The sequence below is a fragment of the Scyliorhinus canicula genome, chromosome 3, assembly GCF_902713615.1.
Source record: "Scyliorhinus canicula chromosome 3, sScyCan1.1, whole genome shotgun sequence".
NCBI classification, from domain to species: Eukaryota; Metazoa; Chordata; class Chondrichthyes; order Carcharhiniformes; family Scyliorhinidae; genus Scyliorhinus; species Scyliorhinus canicula.
This window is the reverse complement of record NC_052148.1, coordinates 122,991,968-123,013,529: the sequence shown is the minus strand read 5'-3', so window position 1 is coordinate 123,013,529 and position 21,562 is coordinate 122,991,968. Positions and strand designations below refer to the sequence as shown.

General features: G+C 49.0%; 1 protein-coding gene across 2 annotated transcripts in view; it reads left to right on the top strand.

Annotated features, from left to right (window-relative positions):
• LOC119962925 (PGAP2-interacting protein-like) overlaps positions 1–21,562 on the top strand; it is a 154,330-nt gene that overhangs the window by 27,599 nt on the left and 105,169 nt on the right. The window contains exon 3 of one of the 2 annotated variants that reach the window (XM_038791201.1): positions 20,484–20,604. The exons of the other annotated variant lie outside the window; for it this stretch is intronic. Within the exon in view, the coding sequence (XP_038647129.1) occupies positions 20,484–20,604 (121 nt within the window). The remainder of the gene's footprint in view (positions 1–20,483; positions 20,605–21,562) is intronic. 2 annotated transcript variants of the gene reach the window in all.

Below are 21,562 nucleotides of genomic sequence, written 5' to 3'. Positions count from 1 at the left end.
GTGTAACATCATTAAAACCTGATGTGCTAGGAGGATATATTGGGAAGTTGGGTGTGTGTGTTCAATAGACAGAAAATAGTGAAAGGCACAAAGCTGAATTCCTCATATAGGCCTTGGTTTGCAAAACCCAGTGCCAGGAATGCTAATACTTACCTTGATGTTGATTGATTACATTCTGATCGTCTGATTTACATTACAGTAAGTACAGGATAGTTTAAATGTTGCTATGTAACTGAGCATTGAACTTTGGATAGTTTTGCCAGTTAACCGTAAAAATCACTACAAAGGTGATTAAAATGTTTTGGATTGTACTGTTAAACAGATGGTTCAATTTTGGTTCAATATTGGTTAGAGCTCCCAAGTTGGTGCGCGGCTCATAGGATATTGAAGGAATAACCTTTGTATCAAGGCCCTTTGCAAAATTGGACTGGAATGACTGGTCTGACACAGGATTGCCAAATCAGCTGTCCTTAAAGGGACCGTTACCGGCTGTCAGCCTAAAGGTCAGTTAAATAATTGGTGATGCTATTGCACCACCAAGACGAGCAGGAGTTTATTTTTTGTGCATTCGTGGGACGCGGCCATTGCTGGCTTGGCCAGCTTTTATTGCCCATCCATAATTGCCCTTGAGAAGATGCTGGTGAGCTGCCTTCTTGAACTGCAGCAGTCCATGTAGGTACACCCACTGTGATCTTCGGAAGGGAGTTCCTGGATTTTGATCCAGTGACAGTGAAGGAATGACGATATATTTCTAAGCCAGGATGGTGAGTGGCTTGGAGGCCAACTTCCAGGCGGTGGTGTTCCCATGTGTCTGCTGCCCTTTCCCTTCAAGCGGTTGTGAGTTTGGAAGATAGTAAGGAGCCTTGGTGAGTTCCTGCAGTGCATCTTGCAAATGGGAGACACTGCTGCCACTGTGCGTTGGTGGTGGAGGGAGTGAATGTTTGTAGATGGATGCCAGTCAAACATGCTACTTTGTTCGAGATGGTGAAATGAAAATCACTTATTGTCACAAGTAGGCTTCAACTGAAGTTACTGTGAAAAGCCCCTAGTCGCCACATTCCAGCATCTGTTCAGGGAGGCTGGTATGGGAATTGAACCCACGCTGCTAGCCTGCCTTGGTCTGCTTTCAAAGCCAGCTTTTTAGCCCTGTGCTAAACCAGCCCTGACATGTAAAGCTCCTTGGGTATTGTTGGAGATGCACTCATCCAGGCAAATAGAGAGCATTCCAAAACACTCCTCACTTTGCCTTGTAAATGGTGGACATCAGGCTTTGGGAAGTCAGGAGGTGAATTACTCCCTCTTCAAGCCTCTGACCTGCTCTTGTAGACACAGTATTTCTATGGTTAGTCCAGTTCAGTTCCTGATCAATGGTGACCACAAAGATGTTGATCATAGGGGAATTGGCGATGAAGATATTATTGAATGTCAAGGGAGGTGTTGGAGGTGATCATTGCCTGCCACTTGTGTGCTGCGAATATTACTTGTCTCTTGTCAGCTCAAACCTGGCTATTGTCCAGGTCTTGCCGCATTTGGAGATGGACTGCTTCAGTATCTGGGGAGTCATGAATGGTGCTGAACATTGTGCAATCATCAGTGCAATCATCAGTGCAATCATCAGTGAACATTGCCACTTCTGACCCTATGATGGAAGAAAATGTTTCACCTGGCTCCAAATTTAAAACTTCTAGCTGCTTCAAGTCACCACTTGCTCCCTGAACTGGTTGTTTCTATCTTGGAATCTCCCACATTGCCTGACAATGATGTAAAATATCATTAAGGCAGTTTGTGTAGCCAACTAGCCAACTCATTGCATCATACTGTGACAGAATGTGGCATTGTGGCTGTACATTCCTTCCTCCTCCCTGCAAGTGAACTTAATTGTTTTGAGTGTTTAGTTAAGATTTAAAACTAGGCGTTAGTCAACTTTGTTCTTTACAATACGAAATCAGGCAAGTAGAGCTTAGGGTTAGGGTTCGTGGGATGATAAATGGGTATATTGACACCATTTTGTATATAGATTTAAAGTAATAATAACCTTTCTTTGTCACAAGTATGAAGTTACTGTGAAAATCCCCTAGTCACCACAGTTGGTTTAACACATTGGGCTAAAAAGCTGGCTTTGAAAGCAGACCAAGGCAGGGTTCAATTCCCATACCAGCCTCCCCAAACAGGCGCCGGAATGTGGCGACTAGCAGCTTTTCACAGTAACTTCATTTGAAGCCTACTTGTGACAATAAGCGATTTTCATTTCATTTCATTCCGGCACCTGTTTGGGTAAACTGGTACAGGAATTGAATCCACACTGTTGACCTTGTTCTGCATCACAAACAAGCTGTCTAGCCCACTGAGCTAAACCAGCCCCATAATAGTTAGGCTTTAGAATTTGCTCTTAAACTATTTTATCCAGTGCAGGTTAACTTGAGGCTCTACTTAACCATCAATTTTCATTTTATTCAGGGAGTTCCTCACTCATTATGTTGCAGATTCAAGCTTCCATTTTAATTAAGACTCAAGGAGTCAAACCTCCAGAACATGTTATATAATGTTGCAGTGGGCGGTAAAGAAGGCAAACGCAATGTTGACCTTCATAGCAAGAGAATTCAAGGAATGTCTTGCTGAAGGGCCTTGGTCAGACTACACCTGGAGTATTGTGGGCAGATTTGTCTCCTTACCTGAGGGAGGATGTTCTTGCTATAAAGGGAGTTCTGCGAAGGTTTACCAGGCTGATTCCTGGGATGGCGGGACTGATATATGAGGAGAGATTAAGTTTGTTAGGATTATATTTGCTGGGGTTTGGAAGAATGAGGGGTGCGGATCTCATAGAAACGTATAAAATACTAACAGGACTAGACAGGGTAGATGCAGGAAGGATGTTCCCGATATCGGGGAGTCCAGAATCATAGGTCACAGTCTAAGGGTATAGGGTAAATCATTTAGGGCTGAGATGAGGAGAAATTTCTTCACTCAGAGAGCGATGATCCTCTGGAATTTTCTACCACCGAAAGCAGTTAAGGCAAAAACATTGTGGGCGGTATTCTCTGTTTCTGAGATGAAGATGTGGAGATGCTGGCGTTGGACTGGGGTGAGCACAGTCTTACAACACCAGGTTAAAGTCCAGCAGGTTTGTTTCAAACACTAGCTTTCAGAGCACTTCTCCTTCCTCAGGTGAATGAAGAGGTATGTTCCAGAAACATATATATAGGCAAAGTCAGAGATGCAAGACAATGCTTAGAATGCGAGCATTTGCCGGTAATTAAGTCTTTACAGATCCAGAGATAGGGGTAACCCCAGGTTAAAGAGGTGTGAATTGTCTCAAGCCAGAACAGTTGGTAGGATTTCGCAAGCCCAGGCCAGATGGTGGGGGGTGAATGTAATGCGACATGAAACCCCGAGACTAAGGGCTGGATTCGCCGATTTTGAGGCCATGCGTCTATTCTTATGACCAAAAAGTCGGCGGCGCCCCCACACCGATGCTCTGCCCGGTGGTGGGGGGGGGGGCTAGCAGCCGTGCCACGTAAAGCCTCCAACTTTACCTGCAGGAACGGACTGTGAATATCCGGGTCCGCGATTGCGCATACGCGCGCCAATGACCTGCAGCGGTCGTGCCGTACAACATGGCGCCGGCTGGGCGCGGACTCGGCCTGCCAGATAGTGTCCCCCTGTTACCTTCCCCTCGTCACCTACAGACCAACCCCCACTAATCCTCCCCAGACCCCGCCATAGACCCCCCGGCCAGCGGAACAGCTCTCTCCCACCCCCCCCCCCTCCCCCACCCCCGACTGTGGTGGCGCTGGACACGTCCTTCTGTTCCTGCACAGCCTTTAGAGTTGTACTCTTATTTGGTATTGTTTCTCCATGTTCTTCCTCCCAAAATGAATCACTTCACACTTTGCTGCATTGAACTTCATCTGCCACCTGCCCGCTCCACTAACTTATCCATATCCCTTTGAAGTTCTCTGTTGTCCTCAGGTTTAATATCATCTGCAAACTTTGAATTTGTTCCCGTGCACTTCAAGATCTCGAACATTAATATATATCAGGAAAAACAAAGGTCCCAATACAGACCCTTGGGAACTCCACGACAAACTTTTCTTCAACTGAATAATATTCATTAAAACACTAGACGCGATCTACGGGCTGCACCAGAACGGGAGCATGGCACAGCTGGTAGATGCCTGGAGAAGCCTTGCGTGGTTTTCCAGGCAACCAGTATGCCTTGTGGAATCTACCTGGACCTTGCCAGGCGCCACAATCATGCTCCTGCCCACGATGGGCGTGACCAAGTTGTACACCTACGTAGGTTTTAAACTTACTTTATATTAATAATCTTTATTAGTGTCACAAGTAGGCTTAGATCTGTTGCTCGTTGTGTCTTTACACTTAATTGCTCTGTTTTATAACCTTTGCTCTAGAGTCGCCAGGTATCTTTATGATACAACCACGAGGTTCAAGTTCAAGTGCTGATCAATAACTCAATACACCAGTTAGTAAGTTTCAAATCAAAACACATTTATTATACACAGTCAATCGCTACTCATGCATAAAACACTACTTGCTAGACTATCTCTAACACTAAAAGGCCAATACTTAGCTTTGGAAACTGGCCCACCAGGTCAGGGGAACAATGGCCTTTCGTTCGATTCTGAGTCTGCAGGCTTCCAGCTGGTATGGACTAGTAGCTAGGAGCGCCTGTCTCGTAGTGTGCGCTGACTGGACACTTACTTGGTTGGTGCAGCTGCTAGGCAAGTCTCTCCGAGTTGAGAGTCACGGTCGAGTTCTTTGAGAGCTGCCAAGAAGAACAAATTGAACTTGGGGACTCTATTTTATAGTCCCCAGGGGCTTCGCGCCCTTTTGGGCGGGCCCCGTACCTGGTTCCAATTGATTGGACCATGTTCCAATCAATTGATTTGATTTCCCCAATACTGGAGCTGTTCCCTGATAGCTGGGCGGTTCCTATATGTCAGTTGGCCTTCCTTTGTCTTGGCTCCCGCTGGCGCCGAGGAGTCTGGCTTGACCTTGATTATCTTAAATGTTTCCAATTGTTCCCGGGGATCGCTCATCAATATGTAGATGGTTGTTAGTTTCAGTGCTGTCTGGGTTTCTGCAAGTCCTGATACACAGGAAGCTTTGCATCTGCTTGCTTCCCTGTGCCTGTCCATTTCTCCCTGCATTCTTAGCGGACCTCCATTTTAAAGTCGGGAAGTGGCCAACCCAGGTGGCTACACATTAACACTGCAATGAAGTTACTGTGAAAATCCCCTAGGCGCCACACTCCGGCGCGTACACATAGGGAGAATCCAGATTGTCCAATTCACCTAACAAGCATATGTTTCGGGACTTGTGGGAGGATACCGGAGCACCCGGGGAAACCCACGCAGACACAGGGAGAACGTGCAGACTCCGCAGAGACAGTGACCCAAGCTGGGAATCGGTCCCGGGTCTCTGGCGCTGTGAAGCAACACTGCTAACCGCTGTGCTACGATGCTGCCCTTATGTATACTCACTCGGGATCCCCCAGGCCTCCTAGCATCTAACGACCTCCCCAGGGAGTCCACTGCCAGGCGCCATTTTTTACTGGCCCACACAAATGTGGTCCAGGTGGATCGGCACACGAGGAGTCTCCCAGGCCATTGGAGGCTCCAGGGTGGTCAGGGACAGAATTGTGCAGCCCCCCTGGCACGTGGGCAGTTTGGCACTGCCACTGTGGCACTGAAAAGATGCCCGGATGGCACTGTGAAGCTGGCAGGAGCACTGTCAGGGTAATGATACCTGGGTGCCAGGCTGGCACTGCCAAGGGTCAGGGCCTGAGAGGGTCATACTAATGAAAGGAGGTGGAGGAAGGGGGTATGAAGGTTAGGGGGGTGAAGGGCAGGTATGAAGAGGCCTCTTCACGGTTGGGGGGAGGGGGTGAGGGGTGGGAGACCTGAAAGGGGGCATGGGAAGGCCTGAAAAGCGTCTCAGCAACCCCATAGTGAGGTGTCATCACTTGGGGCGTGTGGGGTAATGCCGATGTGTGTGGGGGTGACATTGCCCATGGGTGGGGGGGATCGCACACGCTTACTTAGAGTTCGGGGCACTCTTTCAAAATGGTGGCCCAATCTCTGAGGAGCTAGTCTGGCCAGCAAGTTCAGCTCCCCAGTGATTAAAATCATTCTGGGCGGCAGGGTGGCGCAATGGTTAGCATTGCTGCCTATGGCGCTGAGGACCCGAATTTGATCCCGGCCCTGGCTCACTGTCTGTGTGGAGTTTGCACATTTTCCCCTGAGTGCATGGGTTTCACCCCCACAACAGGATGATGTGCAGGTTAGGTGGATTGGCCACACTAAATTGCCTCTCAATTGGAAAAAAAATAATCAGATACTCTAAATTTAAAGAAAAAGAAAATCATTCTAAGTGTGGGCTTGATCAGGGAGAAACTCCCCAGGGCCAAAAAAAGTAACTGAATGAGGAACTCGCTGACAGAGGCAATGGGAACTCCCAGCCAAATCTGCCACAAATGACAGAAACCTTTCCGTTAGATCGCGCCCACTATTTCTAGTCCAGCAGTCAATTTCTTATCCAAGTGCCGACTTTCTCTTTTATTCCTCAAACTAAACTTTTGCATCTCAAGCACCCTGCTTTGTACCTAACCTCAAAATGTATAAACAGCTAGGAGTTAAATGCTTTCACTTCCTCTTTCTCAGCAGAAAGCACTTAACCGCTTTTGAGGTGGCCAGGAGCTGTCAATTTTTGTTGTGGGTGGTGGAGCCCTCAGATAGACTTTGGGGGCACCTACCTTAAATATTTAGCCCTTGGCCAACCACGCCAGGGCCATGCTGGCAAATATTTGCACAAATTCATGCCCAGGTGAATCCCAGCCCAGAGGACCGCAGCATCACGGAGGTGTGGAGAATCCGGTGTCCAGCGTGTTAATTGGATGCAGATGGGGGTCAGATCACCCATTTACATCCTATCGCTGGTATGGGGCGAGAACCTCAATGCCGCCACCAGCATGGGATCGGAGCCTCGGCACTGATCCCGTTTTTTTCTGACGTGAGATTCTCCGCTGCATCGGGAACTCCGCTATCAGTGGCGGGTGTTGGAGAATCCAGCCTAGTATTCAGCCCCAATCCATTTTACTGGCAGCAGGTCTAATCTGAGTGCATAACCAGTTCAACTATGACATCAAATTTCTCAATTGCCCTTACTCCTTCTGCACTGTAAATTCTGTGATAATCTATGATAATTGATTGGGCGCTGGTTCCTCTATTTGTGCAGATCTGACCGATTTATTGGGATGTGACCAACATTTTCTAGATAGGATTGTTAGTTCAATGTCACTCCTGACTGGTTTTGCTTAATGTTTAAATCAATGTACTTAAAAGCCCCTGAAGCCTGGCTTCCAACCTTGAACTTTCAGTTTTATTGATCACCCATTGTTCTAGTTCTACAGAATGGCCCCACAGAAAATCATCCACATGCAAGATAAAGATTCCTGCTAGTCCCCCCTTGCCATACCAATAGAACATCGCAGGATCTGCTTTTAAATGGAAGCAGCCCATTTTCAACAAGATCGACCCTGTTTCAAAAATACTACACACCGAGCAAAAATGTTGCCTTTACATCTATCAATCTTATGATCTGCACTCCTGGGAGTATGTTGCCAAAATAGTCAAAAAAATCTTCAAGCTTAATTTCCCTGCAGTAGAGGAGTTCACTCCGATACCTTGATCCACAAATCTTTCCTCAAAACCCTGAGCTACCAGCCTAGTTTTAACATTGTATTTGCCGTCAGGGGGCACTTTTAATATATAGCCAGCTGAATGACAAGGCTGTCTATCCCCTATCTGGAATTTCAGTATATGCTCCAAACTCTTTCCAACTTACTAGTTCTTTTTGCTTGGCTCCTTATCAGCTTATCTTCCCATTTATTGGCAGCTACTAAAATTTCCCTATCATCAGGGCTTCTACTTCCAGTGACATTCCTTGTTTGTTCTATAGTCCTCTTTCTGATCAAGCTACGTCCTCTATATTCTCTTCCTGGGCTGCTGCTACATGATCTTTTCCGCATGTGATCAGAATCCTGTCTGCAAGTTGGGAGATCTCTTCCTGGTATCACAACATCTTTCTCGTCATGACTAGGTTCCCACCCAGAAAGGAGAGTCATTGCTGCTCCCATATTCTCAGTTTCCATTTGCATTGGGCTGTCTGCTTTATCCAGTTTTTGGCACATGCCCCAGCATCTTCATGTGGTCTAACCTGACAGTGAAGGGTACAAAGGATTACTTATCCAAGTTTGCAGAATCACAGAATACTACAGTGCAGAAGAGGCCCTCAGGTGCATTGAGTCTGCACCGACACATGCAAGGCCCTGACCTGCCCACCTAATCCCACTTGCCAGCACTTGGCCCACAGCCTTGAATGTTATGACATGCCAAGTGCTCATTCATGTATTTTTTAATGGATGTGAGGCAACCCGCCTCTGTCATCCTCCCAGGCAGTGCATTCCAGACTGTCCCCACTCTCTGGGTAAAAAGGTTTTTCCTCAAATACCCCCTGAACCTCCAACCCCTCACTTTGAACTTGTGCCCCTTGTAACTGACCCTTCAACTAAGGAGAATAGCTTCTCCCTATCTGCCCTGCCCGTGTCCCTCAGAGTCTTGTACACCTCGATCATGTCACCCCTCAGTCTTCTCTGCTCCAGGGAAAACAACCCAAGCCTATTCAAACTCTCTTTATAACTTAAATGTTCCATCCCAGGCAACATTCTGGTAAACCTTCTCTGCATCCCCTCCAGTGCAATCACATTCTTCCTCTCATGTAGCAACCAGAATTGCACACAGTACTCCAGCTGTGGCCTCACCAAAGTTCTATACAGTTCCTGAAGGACATGGCATCACTCTTGCCACAATTTATATTGGCTCCTGAGGCCAATTTGAGCAGGTCGCAGATGTAACCGACAGCAGATCAGGCCAGAGGATTGTGATGTCATCCACTTAGAGGGAGCTTTGAGCTGAGTGCTTCCACCACTTGGCTCTGGCACCCCTCTTATGCCCACATTCTTTTGATGGACGGCAAAAGTTTGATGCAACACACAAACCAGAAATACCAGACAGAAAGTCCTTACCTGACTTCCCTGAGTGAAGTATTCTATGGAATACTTGGCGGAATTTGAGACGAAGTGCGGTGGTGGACTACTCCGGTCATGCTTTTCCCATTGGCCATAACGGTGAGATCCTGCGCCAGATTCTGTGCCTGGAACCTGATTAATTATACACAGGTGAGCTCCCCACCGAACCAGCTGGTGGTCAGGCAGCTGATTCATCTGCCTGCCATCAGCTAGTGGTTTCGAAAGTCCTGCCGTCATATTTAAATACCAGTCCAGCACACTCATATCACTCTGTCCAGTCCATCTCTCTTTGCCAGACCATGCAGGATGACAGCAACCCAGAGGAAAAAGCCTCAAGAAGAAGTCTGTTCTTCGATTCAACCACGGTCCCAAGCATATCACCGGTGAGGTGCCCATGCCCTACTTGGATCTCTACCCACTGCATCTGGGGTATTTATGTATTGCCTTACTGTGGTATTGTATTGTATTTACTGCATATGAGGTGTATTACGGTAAGGCCCTGTAGTACAGGTATGGGGGTAGTTCCCTGCCTGCTGGCTCTGCCCAGTAGGCGGAGTATAAATGTGTGGGCTCTCCAAGCTGCAGCCATTTCGGCAGCAGCTGTGGGAGGCTACACATCTCTGCGTAATAAAGCCTAGATTACTCTACTCTCGTCTCGTCGTAATGGATAGTGCATCAATTTATTACGCCTGCAGCTGCACCCTCAAGCAGACAACGCCAAGTCAGCCTTTGCACATTGGCTAGCTTGCTTTGAAGCCGACATCTGATCTGCGACTGAACCACCCTCAGAGGCACAGAAGCTCCAGATCTTTTACACGCAGCTGAGCTCTGACATCTTTCCCTCCTCCGGGACGTGCCTCCCTACGCAGAGGCTATGGCGCTACTGAAGGAGAACTACACTCAGCAGACCAACAAACTCTATGCCAGGCACCTCCTCTCCACGCGACATCAACTCCCCGGTGAGTCTGTGGAAGATTTCTGGCGTGCCCTGCACGCCCTGGCAAGGGACTGGGATTGCCTAGCCGTTTCGGCCGTTGAACATTCTGAACTTTTAATTCGAGATGCGTTCGTCACTGGCATCGGGTCCACTTACATCCGCCAGCACCTCTTAGAAGGGGCTACCCTCAACCTCGCGGCGACAAAGAAGCTAGCGATTTCACTCACGGTCGCCTCCCGCAATGTCCAGGCATATGCCACGATCGCTCGGCCCACCTCTCCTGTGCATCGTGGACCCCGCTGGTGACCACCCCATCGTGGACCCCACCAGCGGCCCCCCCCAGCCAACCCCAGGCCTGCGCCGCTCGGCAGCCATCCAACCCCGGGGGACCCAAATACTACTTATGCAGACAGACAAAACACCCCCGGCAGCGCTGCCCAGCGTGGAGCACCCTCTGCAAGGCCTGCGGGAAGAAAGGACATTTCGCTGCTGTGTGCCAGGCCCGCTCCATCGCCGCTATTGTCCCTGCACCCCCCACGTGCGTTCCGTGGGCGCTGCCATCTTCTTCGCCTCAGACCACGTACGGCCCGTGGGCGCCGCCATCTTTACCGCAGCCCGCCATGTGCGCCGCCATCTTCCCCGCCTCAGGAACCCTGCTCGTCGGGCACCTCATCTGGCTGATCATTGCCTGCAACCGCCGCCTATCAGCCGCGTCTCGCCTCCACCACGATCGACCAGTCCCGACCACACAACCTCGCGACCGCGTCGATGACAGTACAGGTTGACGGCCACGAGACATCCTGCCTTCTGGACTCCAGGAGCACTGAGAGCTTCATCCACCCCGATACGGTAAGTTGCTGCTCCCTCGCGGTACACCCCATTAACTAAAACATTACCCTGACCTCCGGATCCCTTACCGGGGAGATACAAAATCTCATAATTGTACGTGGAGAGCTCGATCCTCCACCTCAAGATTTTATCATTTTTGATCTTGCCCCGCTGTGTATTATTAAACATGAAGGCAACTGACCGTTGGTCAGTGAGGAGAGTGAATCTCCTGCCGGCCAGGTAATGCCTTCAATGCCGCACAGCTTCTATGATGGCTTGGGCTCCTTTTCAACTGAGGAATTAACTAAAACATTACCCTGACCTCCGGATCCCACTCCGTGGCGATCCGGGGGTATTGTACCGCCACCCTCACCATCCAGGGCGTTGAGTTCAGCGGCTTCCGCCTCTACGTCCTCCCCAACCTCTGTGCTGCCTTGCTACTCGGCCTGGACTTCCAGTGCAACCTCCAGGGCCTAACCCTGAAATTTGGCGGGTCCCTACCACCCCTCACTGTCTGCGGCCTCACGACCCTTAATGTCGACCCGCCTTCATCAGGTCTGAGGTCCAGCGGCTGCTGCGGAAAGGTATTATCGAGGCCAGCAACAGCCCCTGGGCAACCCAAGTGGTAGTTGTGAAAACTGGGGAGAAAAACAGGATGGTCGTTAACGACAGTCAGACCATCAATCGGTACACGCAGCTCGACGCGTACCCCCTCCCACGCATATCTGAGATGGTCAATCAGATTGCACAGTACCGGGTCTTCTCGACAGTGCACCTGAAATCTGCCTACCACCAGCTCCCCTTTCGCAAGGTGGACCGCCCCAACACCGCGTTTGAAGCGGACAGCTGCCTTTACCATTTCCTTAGGGTTCCCTTTGGCGTCACTAATGGGGTCTCGGTCTTCCAACGGGAGATGGACTGAATGGCCACCTTCCCGTACCTGGATAACCTCACCATCTGCGGCCACGATCAGCAGGACCACGCCGCTAACCTTTCTAAATTCCTCCACACCGTCAAACTCCTCAGCCTAACCCACAACAAGGAGAAGTGCGTGTTTAGCACGAACCGATTAGTCTTCCTCGGCTATGTGGTTCAAAACGGAGTCCTAGGGCCCGATCCCGATTGCATGTGCCCTCTCATGGAACTCCCACTCCCCCACTGCCCCAAGGCCCTCAAACGATGCCTGGGATTCTTCTCGTACTACGCCCAGTGGGTCCCTAACTATGCGGACAAGGCCCGCCCACTCATCCACTCCACCGGTTTCCCCCTGGCGGCTGATGCTCACCAGGCCTTCGACCATATCAAGGTTGACATCGCCAAGGCCGCGAGGCACGTGGTCGACGAGACCCTCTCCTTTCAAGTCGAGAGCGATGCTTCAGATGTTGCTCTGGCCGACACCCTCAACCAGGCAGGCAGACCCGCGGCATTTGTTTCCTGCATCCTCCATGCCTCCGAAATTCGGCATTCCTCAGTTGAAAAGGAGCCCAAGCCATCATAGAAGCTGTGCGGCATTGAAGGCATTACCTGGCCGGCAGGAGATTCACTCTCCTCACTGACCAACGGTCAGTTGCCTTCATGTTTAATAATACACAGCGGGGCAAGATCAAAAATGATAAAATCTTGAGGTGGAGGATCGAGCTCTCCACGTACAATTATGAGATTTTGTATCTCCCCGGTAAGCTCAACGAGCCCCCCAATGCCCTGTCCCGAGGTACATGTGCCAGCGCACAAGTGGACCGACTCCAGACCCTGCATGACAACCTCTGTCACCCAGGGATCACCCGTTTTTATCATTTTATAAAGGCCCACAATCTGCCCCACTCCATCGTGGAAGTCAGGGCTATCACCAGAGACTGCCAGGTCTGCGTGGAGGGCAAACCGCACTTCTACCAGCCAGACCGAGTGCACCTGCTGAAGGCCTCCCATCCCTTTGAACGCCTCAGCATGGATTTCAAAGGGCCCCTCCCCTCCACCGACCGAAACACGTACTTTCTTAACGGGATCGACGAGTGTTCCAGATTCCCCTTTGCCGTCACATGCCCCGACATGACATCTGCCACCGCCATCAAATCCCTCAACACCATCTTCGCTCTGCTCGGTTTCGCCGCGTACGTCTACAGCGACTGGGGATCCTCATTTATGAGCGAGGACCTGCGCCAGTACCTGCTCAGCAAGGGCATTGCCGCGAGCAGGACGACCAGCTACAACCCCCGGGGAAACGGGCAGGTAGAGCGGGAGAATGGGACGGTCTGGAAGGCCGTTCAGTTGGCCCCACGGTCCAGAAATCTCCCGGCCTCCCGCTGGCAGGAGGTCCTCCCCGACGCCCTCCACTGCATTCAGTCACTCCTTTGCACTGCAACTAACGAAACTCCCGATGAACGTCTCTTTGCCTTCCCCAGGAAGTCCACCACCGGGGTTTCGCTCCCACCGTGGCTGGCAGCTCCAGGACCAGTTTTCCTCCGTAAACACGTGCGGCTCCACAAGGCGGACCCGTTGGTTGAGAGGGAACAGCTTCTTCATGCGAACCCGCAGTATGCCTACGTGGTGTACCCCGACGGCCGCCAAGACATGGTCTCCCTCAGGGACCTGGCACCAGTGGGGCCCCACACCACCCCTTTGCCCTGGCGCCGCCCCCCCCCCCCCCCCCCCCCCAGTGCACCCCACCACAGCCCCCGGCTCTAGGGTAATCTGTCCTCCCCTTGGTCCCACCCGGGGATGAAGATGAAGTCGACACGCTTCTGGAGTCATCGACGACCGAACTGACGCCTGAATCACCACCGAGACTGCGGCGCTCACAACGGAGGATCAAAGCACCCGAATGTCTGAATTTATGAACTGTTCCTAAAATTTCCAATGCCTACTTGTAAATAGCATTCCACCATCCCCACAGGACTCTTTTTTAACAGGGGGTGAATGTGGTAGTCACCACTGTTGTATTGTATTTACTGCATATGAGTTGTATTACGTGATGGCCCTGTACTACAAGTACAGGGGTAGATCCCTGCCTACTAGCTCCGCCCAGTAGGTGGAGTATAAATGTGTGGGCGCACCGAGCTGCAGCCATTTCGGCAGCAGCTGCGGGAGGCTACACATCTTTGCGTAATAAAGCCTCGATTACTCTCTACTCTCGTCTTGTCAAAATTGTTGTATTATCCCTTTGACTCTCTTGATTGTGAGATTTTCATGCAGTCTTGTCAGGGTCCAGTTTCTCTCCCCTCTTCCCTCTGCAGGGTGGGCTAAGAATGAAAGAAATGCAATAGTGAGAGAGGATGTTGGCTCATCACATCTAGATGTAGGGTCAGTCTGGGTGGAGCTAAGAAACAAGAGGCGGAAAAAATTACCAGGAGTTTCTACAGGCCTCCAAACTGGTGGTTAGGTAGAGAATGGCTAACAAGGGTGTTGCAGTAATCATGGATGACTTACATATAGATTGGTCAAACCAAATTAGCAACAATACTCTGGCCGGTGAACTGGAGCGTATAACAAATTTTTTTTAGACCAATATGTCGAGGAAGCAACTAGGGAACATGCTACCTTAGATTTGGTATTTATGCAATGAGAAGAAGTTAATTAATAATCTTGTTATGTGGGGTCCTTTAGGGCACAATAACCATAACACAATAGAATTCTTCATTAGGATGGAATCTGAAGAAGTCTGAACTGAAACTAGGGTCCCTAAATGTAAACAAAGGAAACTACAAAGGTATAGGATTGTGTTGGCTAAGATGTATTGGGGAACTTCATTAAAAAGCATGATGGTGGATAGGCAATGTCTAATATTTAAGGAACAAATGTATGCATTGCAGCAGTTATACATTCCCATTCTGGCGCAAAAACACAACAAATATGGCCCAAACATGGCGAGCAAAATAAATTAAGGATAGTATTGCATCCAAAGAAGAATCATAAAGTTGCTGCAAAAAATAGCAAGGATGAGGATTGGGATACATTCTGAATTCAGCGAAAGAGGACCAACAGTTTGATTAAGAGAGGAAAAATAAAGTATTGGGGGGGGGGGGGGGGGGGGGGGGGGGGGGGGGCCTAAGGAACCCAGAGTCTAATGAGAAGGAGGAATTGAAGGAAATTAGTATTATAAAAAAAATGCTGGAGAAATTAATGAGACTGAAAGCCGATAAATCCCCAGAGCCTAATAATTGCATCTCAGGGTACTAAAGGAGATGGCCACGGGAATAGTGGATGCATTTGTTGTCATCTTCCAAACATGGATGCTGGAACAGTTCCGGCAGACTGGAGGGTGACAAATGTAACTCCCACTTTTTAATGATTTAGATTAGGGATAAAGTTGTCTTTTTCGTAGTGGCTGGTGTTGACTAGTGTGGTACCGCAGGGATCAGTGCTTATCATAGAATTTACAGTGCAGAAGGAGGCCATTTGGCCCATCGAGTCTGTACCGGCTCCTCGAAAGAGCACCCTACCCAAGGTCAACACCTCCACCCTATCCCCATAACCCAGTAACCCCACCCAACACTAAGGGCAATTTTGGACACTAAGGGCAATTTATCATGGCCAATCCACCTAACCTGCACATCTTTGGACTGTGGGAGGAAACCGGAGCATCCGGAGGAAACCCACGCACACACGGGGAGGATGTGCAGACTCCACACAGACAGTGATCCAAGCCGGAATCGAACCTGGGACCCTGGAGCTGTGAAGCAATTGTGCTATCCACAATGCTACCGTGCTGCCCGGGCTATTCACAATATACATCAATGATTTGGATTAGGGAACCAAAAGTAATTTTTCTAAGTTTGCTGACAACATTTGGTGGGAATGTGAGTGGTTCAGAAGCTTCAAAGCGGTTTAGACAAGTTGAGTGAGTGGGCAAATACATGGCAGATGCAGTATCATGTAGATAAATGTGAAGTTATCCACTTCAGACTGAGAAACAGAATGGCAGAGTATTATCTAAATGGCGATAGATTGGGAAATGTTGATGTCCAAAGGGACCTGGGTGTCCTCATAAGCCAGTCACTGAAAGCAAGCATGCAGGAGCAAGCAGTTAAGAAGACAAAAGATATGCCAGCCTTCATTGCAAGAGGGTTTGAGTACAGGAGCAAGGATGTCTTACTGCAGCTGTACAGAGCCTTGGTGAGACCACACCTGGAGTATTGTGTGCAGTTTTAGTCTTATCTAAGAAAGGATATATTTGCTATGGAGGGTATCCGGTGAAGGCTCACCAGACTGATTGCTGGGAAGGCAGGATTGTTGTATGTGGAGAGATTGGATCGACTGGGCCCGTATTCATTGCAATTTAGGAGAATGGGAGGGGATCTAATTGAAACATATAAAATTCTGACAGAGCTGGACAGACTGGATGCAGGGATGTTGTTTCATGTGGCGGCAGGGGTCAAGAACAAGGGGACACAGTCTCAGGATATGGGGTAGGCCATGTAGGACTGAGATGAGAAGAAACATCTTCACTCAAAGGGTGGTGAGGCTATGGAATTTGAAGGCCAAGTCACTGAATATATTTAAGAAGGAAATAGATAGAATTCTAGAGTCTGAAGGGTTATTGGGATATTGTGGGAGTATGGCATTAAGAGAAAAAAATCAACCATGATCATATAGAATGCTGAGCAGGCTTGAAGAGCTGAGTGGCCTACGCCTGCTCCTAAGTCCCTATCCCAATATTCTAAAAAAGTAACTCAGATCTTAAAATAAAGATTTTAAAAGAAATTATTTTCACATTTCATTTGATTAAAATGTGTGATCTGCAAAGAAAACTTAGAAATAACAACAGCAAAATAGTGATATAAAAACAGAAAATACTGGAAACATTCATCAGGCCACGCAGCATTTGTGGAGATAGAAACACAGTTAGTGGCTGGGATTTTCCACTATCGTTCTGTTCAGATGGGTTTCGTGACGGGAGTGGGAAACCTTGGGCTGGATTCTCCGCTCCCTTTCGCCAAAATCGAGTTTGGAGACGGGGCGGAGAATCCGTTTTGACGCCAAAATCGGGAGCGGCGCCGGTTTTCGTACCCTCCACCCCCTGAAAAGTATCCACGGCCTCAGGCCATTGCCTGAGGCCCGCCCTGCGATGCTCCGTCCCCGGCCGGCCGAGTTCCCGACGGCGTGGGTTATGTGTGCTCACACCGTTCAGGATCCTCGCGTGGTGGCTGCGGACTCATTCACCTTGTTCATCTTCACTAAAGGTGCCGACATTGTGCACCAGGCTGTCCACTGTGATCATCACCCTCGCAGTGTTGGTCTCAATGCCACCCATTGCTGGCGACACCTCCAGCGCCCGTAGCCTCTGGGACTTTTCCAAGTGGCTATGGATCTGCTTGAGTGTCGCTGACATTCCCTCTGAATGTCCCAGCCACTCCGTAACGTCTCCATCAGCTCCGGGAATAGCTTTTCCACAGGCTCAGCATGGGATCCAGCAGACCTCCGACTGCTTTTTCATCTGGGGGTTCCTGCCTCCACCTGACATGCATCATCAGCAGTGTGGCGCTCACCCCTGCTTAGCCTGTCCACTAACATTTCCCACCAAGGTGCCCGTATCTGCACTGGTGGAGGGTGGGGGATGACAGCTGTCTGACAGCCAGTAGGGTGGCATTCTCGGAGCTCTCCTCCGAGGTGGTCTGCTGGGTTGGGCCTTGCGTTTGGCTGGAGGACCTGCGGGTGAATGGACATGTTGTCAGTGGGAGGCAATAACAACTCATGTTTGACAGGTACCCTAGGTGGAGCCCGTGATTCCTCACCTCTGCGGCGTCTGCCAGCCTCCACGTTGGTGACTGCCCTGTCCTTGGCCACACCAGTCACCTCCTTGAAGGTGGTAGGATTCTGATGTCTGGCACCCCTCCGTCAGTCTGGACCCTCTCCCAGCAATTGTGGGAGTTCATTTCCTGAGGACACACAGAGAGGGCAGCATTAGACACACTTATGGTTCACAGTGGTGGTAGGGTGCGTGTAAAGGGAGGGTTGAAGGGGGAGGGGGTGGAGGAAGGGTTGGGGGTCGCATGGAGAATTGGGGGGTGGATGCTCCCATGGGGTCGGAAAGGTTTCGGGGATGGGGGGGGGGGGGGGGGGGGGGGCTGGCAATGGTGTGTACTCACTCGTGCTGCCTAGTGTATGTAATTGACTTTCTGCCTGCACTGGAGGCCAGTTCTCCTGATCACACTCCCTGAGCTCACTGCCTCCGTTACCTTGTCCCAGGCAGCACTGGCTGCCCTATGGCTGCCCTAGACCCGCAGGGGAACAGGACATCCCTTCTGGCTTCCACAGCATCGAGCAGCCTCCCCAGGTCAGCGTCCCCGAATCAATCTGACTGGTCTCCTCAGCGCCATTGTTGCGAGCTGGCTGGGGTTGGCTGAACAAGTGCAGTCTAAGTGCTGCTCGACCTTGTTAGTGGGGTTCTGGCGAGCGCGGTACCAGTGAATCAGCTGGCGATCCTTCATTTGTGGCGAGAATCCCGTGAGGCCTTGTTAAGTCGACCAATTAACATAGAATTGTATTGCCGGCCTCGCTGGGCTGAGTGCCGGGAAGCTCGTGGCAATTCCCGCTCGCTACCACACTTAGAAATCTTCCCAAAGAATCGCGACCAAAGTAATGAAATTTTGTAATTCAGGGCGAGAGCAGGACATGTACCAATACAGTAATCACTGTAGTCAAAAAAGAGTTGAGGGAGGGGGCCCAAGTAGAATTGAAACAATGAATGTTCTATATATCCCATTAAAAAGCTGGCACAGCTAGGATCCAAGTGGGTACCCATCTTTTTATCTTGACCCACCACTTATTACATCTTATTGCATCTCCAACTTTTTTCAGTTCTGATGAAAGATCATTAACCTGAAATGTTGGCCTGGATTTTCACCAAGTTGAGTTGACTCGGGATCTCTTTAAAATTGGCGGCCGGATCTCAATTTTGAGATTCCCAACTCCAAACCTGGGCCGTTTGATTTTTTGGGAGTGTGTTTAAATGGTGAGGACTTCTTCCTGTCAGAATGCTGCACCCAGCATTTCTGGGCTGGCTTCATTTTGGAGGTAGATATCTCTTACTCTTCTGTGATTTTCATGGAGGTAGGCCATGTTTTTAAAGAGGGTTCATAGCCCCTCAGAGGTGTTGTGAATCCCAATAAAGGATAAATTCAAAAGGTCCCCCTCATGTCCCCATGCCAGGTTATGCTCCCCATACAACCCATGTCCCCACATGACCCCTATGCCAAGATCTGCCCTTCTACCCCACCCCCTGTGTTCCCTCAATCCCCCTATGCTAAGCTCTACTCTACAACCCATCCTCCCAGGCATCTCATGGTCAGTGAGATACCCTCAATTACGACACAGGAGGGAAGATTGGTAATTCAAAGGCTTTAATTACCAGAGAACCGGACAGCTGCCGAGAAGTGTGGTCACAGCATGCTGCCCAGTGAGCATCACCTTATATACCGTTTCCTGGGGGTGGAGCCAGAGGCGGAGTCCCCCAGGGTTCCAAGCCCGGTCTTAAAGGGCCAATGTATTAAAGGCAAGGTACAGTTAAAGCAGTTACCGATACCAGATGATTTGGAGTTGGGGACCAAGGGCAATGTGTCCAAGTCTGCAGATGACACTAAGATGAGTGGTAAAGCGAAAAGTGCAGAGGATACTGGAAGTCTGCAGAGGGATTTGGATAGGTTAAGTGAATGGGCTAGGGTCTGGCAGATGGAATATAATGTTGACAAATGTGAGGTTATCCATTTTGGTAGGAATAACAGCAAACGGGATTATTATTTAAACGATAAAATATTAAAGCATGCCGCTGTGCAGAGAGACCTGGGTGTGCTAGTGCATGAGTCACAGAAAGTTGGTTTACAGGTGCAACAGGTGATTAAGAAGGCAAATGGAATGTTGTCCTTCATTGCTAGAGGGATGGAGTTTAAGACTAGGGATGTTATGTTGCAATTGTATAAGGTGTTAGTGAGGCCACACCTGGAGTATTGTGTTCAGCTTTGGTCTCCTTACTTGAGAAAGGACATACTGGCACTGGAGGGTGTGCAGAGGGAGATACACTAGGTTAATCCCAGATCTGAAGGGGTTGGATTATGAGGAGAGGTTGTGTAGACTGGGACTGTACTCGTTGGAATTTAGAAGGATGAGGGGGGATCTTATCGAAACATTTAAAATTATGAAGGGAATAGATAGGATAGATGCGGGCAGGTTGTTTCCACTGGCGGGTGACAGCAGAACTAGGGGAAGTAGATTTAGGACTGAGTTTAGGAGGAACTTCTTCACCCAAAGGGTTATGAATCTATGGAATTCCTTGCCCAGTGAAGCAGTTGAGGCTCCTTCATTAAATGTTTTTAAGGTAAAGATAGATAGTTTTTTGAAGAAGGTTATGGTGTTCGGGCCGTAAAGTGGAGCTGAGTCCACAAAAGATCAGCCATGATCTCATTGAATGGCGGAGCAGGCTCGAGGGGCCAGATGGCCTACTCCTGCTCCTAGTTCTTATGTTCTTATGTTCTTATGTTCATTCATCACAGTCAGTATACCAAGCTATGGCACTTCCATACCTATAGACCCACCACACACTTTCTAGAACCAATGTATAATGGGATCTATTTAAAAAATAAAGATTTTGTGTTGTAACATGTTGTATTTATGTTACAGGGAGCATTGCTTCGTATCAGGCCTCTGATCCTTACAGCCGGCTGCTATTGCTGGCTTTTGGTGTATCTTCAGCCCTGCTTGTTCAAGCTGTCACTTGGTGGTCAGGAAGCAATCAGCAACGGTATCTATCTTATTTTTGTCTATTGTCCTATTTTGTATCTTTTGTACCTTCTGGTGTGGACAAACTAGAATTTAAACAAAAAATACAGCAGCAAATCCAAAAAGTTTATTTAATGACCTTGCAATTGCTAACTTGACATATGTCATCAAAAATTAGTTTAGATTATCACATGTCCGTGGTAAATTAACAACACAAGCTATTGCATTTTTATATATGTGGCCATTTATAATTTTTCAAATACGGGTGGTTGGTAACATTCAGCTGTGAAGTCTTTACAATCTGTGAACAGTCTCTTTAGCAAATAGCTCTGCCAATACATGTTATTTGTCCAGAAGATATGGATTGAATTTAGTTTCTCATTGTAGGTAATTCCCAGCGAGGTTGCTGTGTAAAATGGCTTACAGGGGTGATGTGGTTTATTTTGTGAGAACGAGATAGGAGTGGGAGGAATGGGAGAAAGGACAGAACGTAAGAAATAGAAGCAAAAGAAAATCATATAGCCCGTCAAACCTGCTCTCCCATTCATTCTGATCATGACTGATCTTGGACTGCCTGTTCACCTTCTTCTCCAAACCCCTTGATGCCCTGAGAGATGAAGAATCTGTCTATCTCAGCCACAAATATGCTCAATGGTGGTGCATCCATATCCCTCTGGGTTTGAGAATTCCAAAGATTCGGAACTCATCTTAGTCGTAAATGATTGGCCCTTTATCTTACAATGTACGCCCTTGTACTAAATGTCTCAGCCAGGCGACTGACCTCTCAGTATCTACCCTGTCAAGTCCCTCATTCTTCCGAAATCCTGGGAATATACACTTAAATGACTCAACCTCTCATCATAAGCCAACCCTCTCCTCTCATGGACCAACCTAGTGAACCTTTGTTATATTGCCTCCAATGCAGGTATAACCTTCCTTAAATATGGAGACCCAAACTGCACACTGTATTACAGATGTGG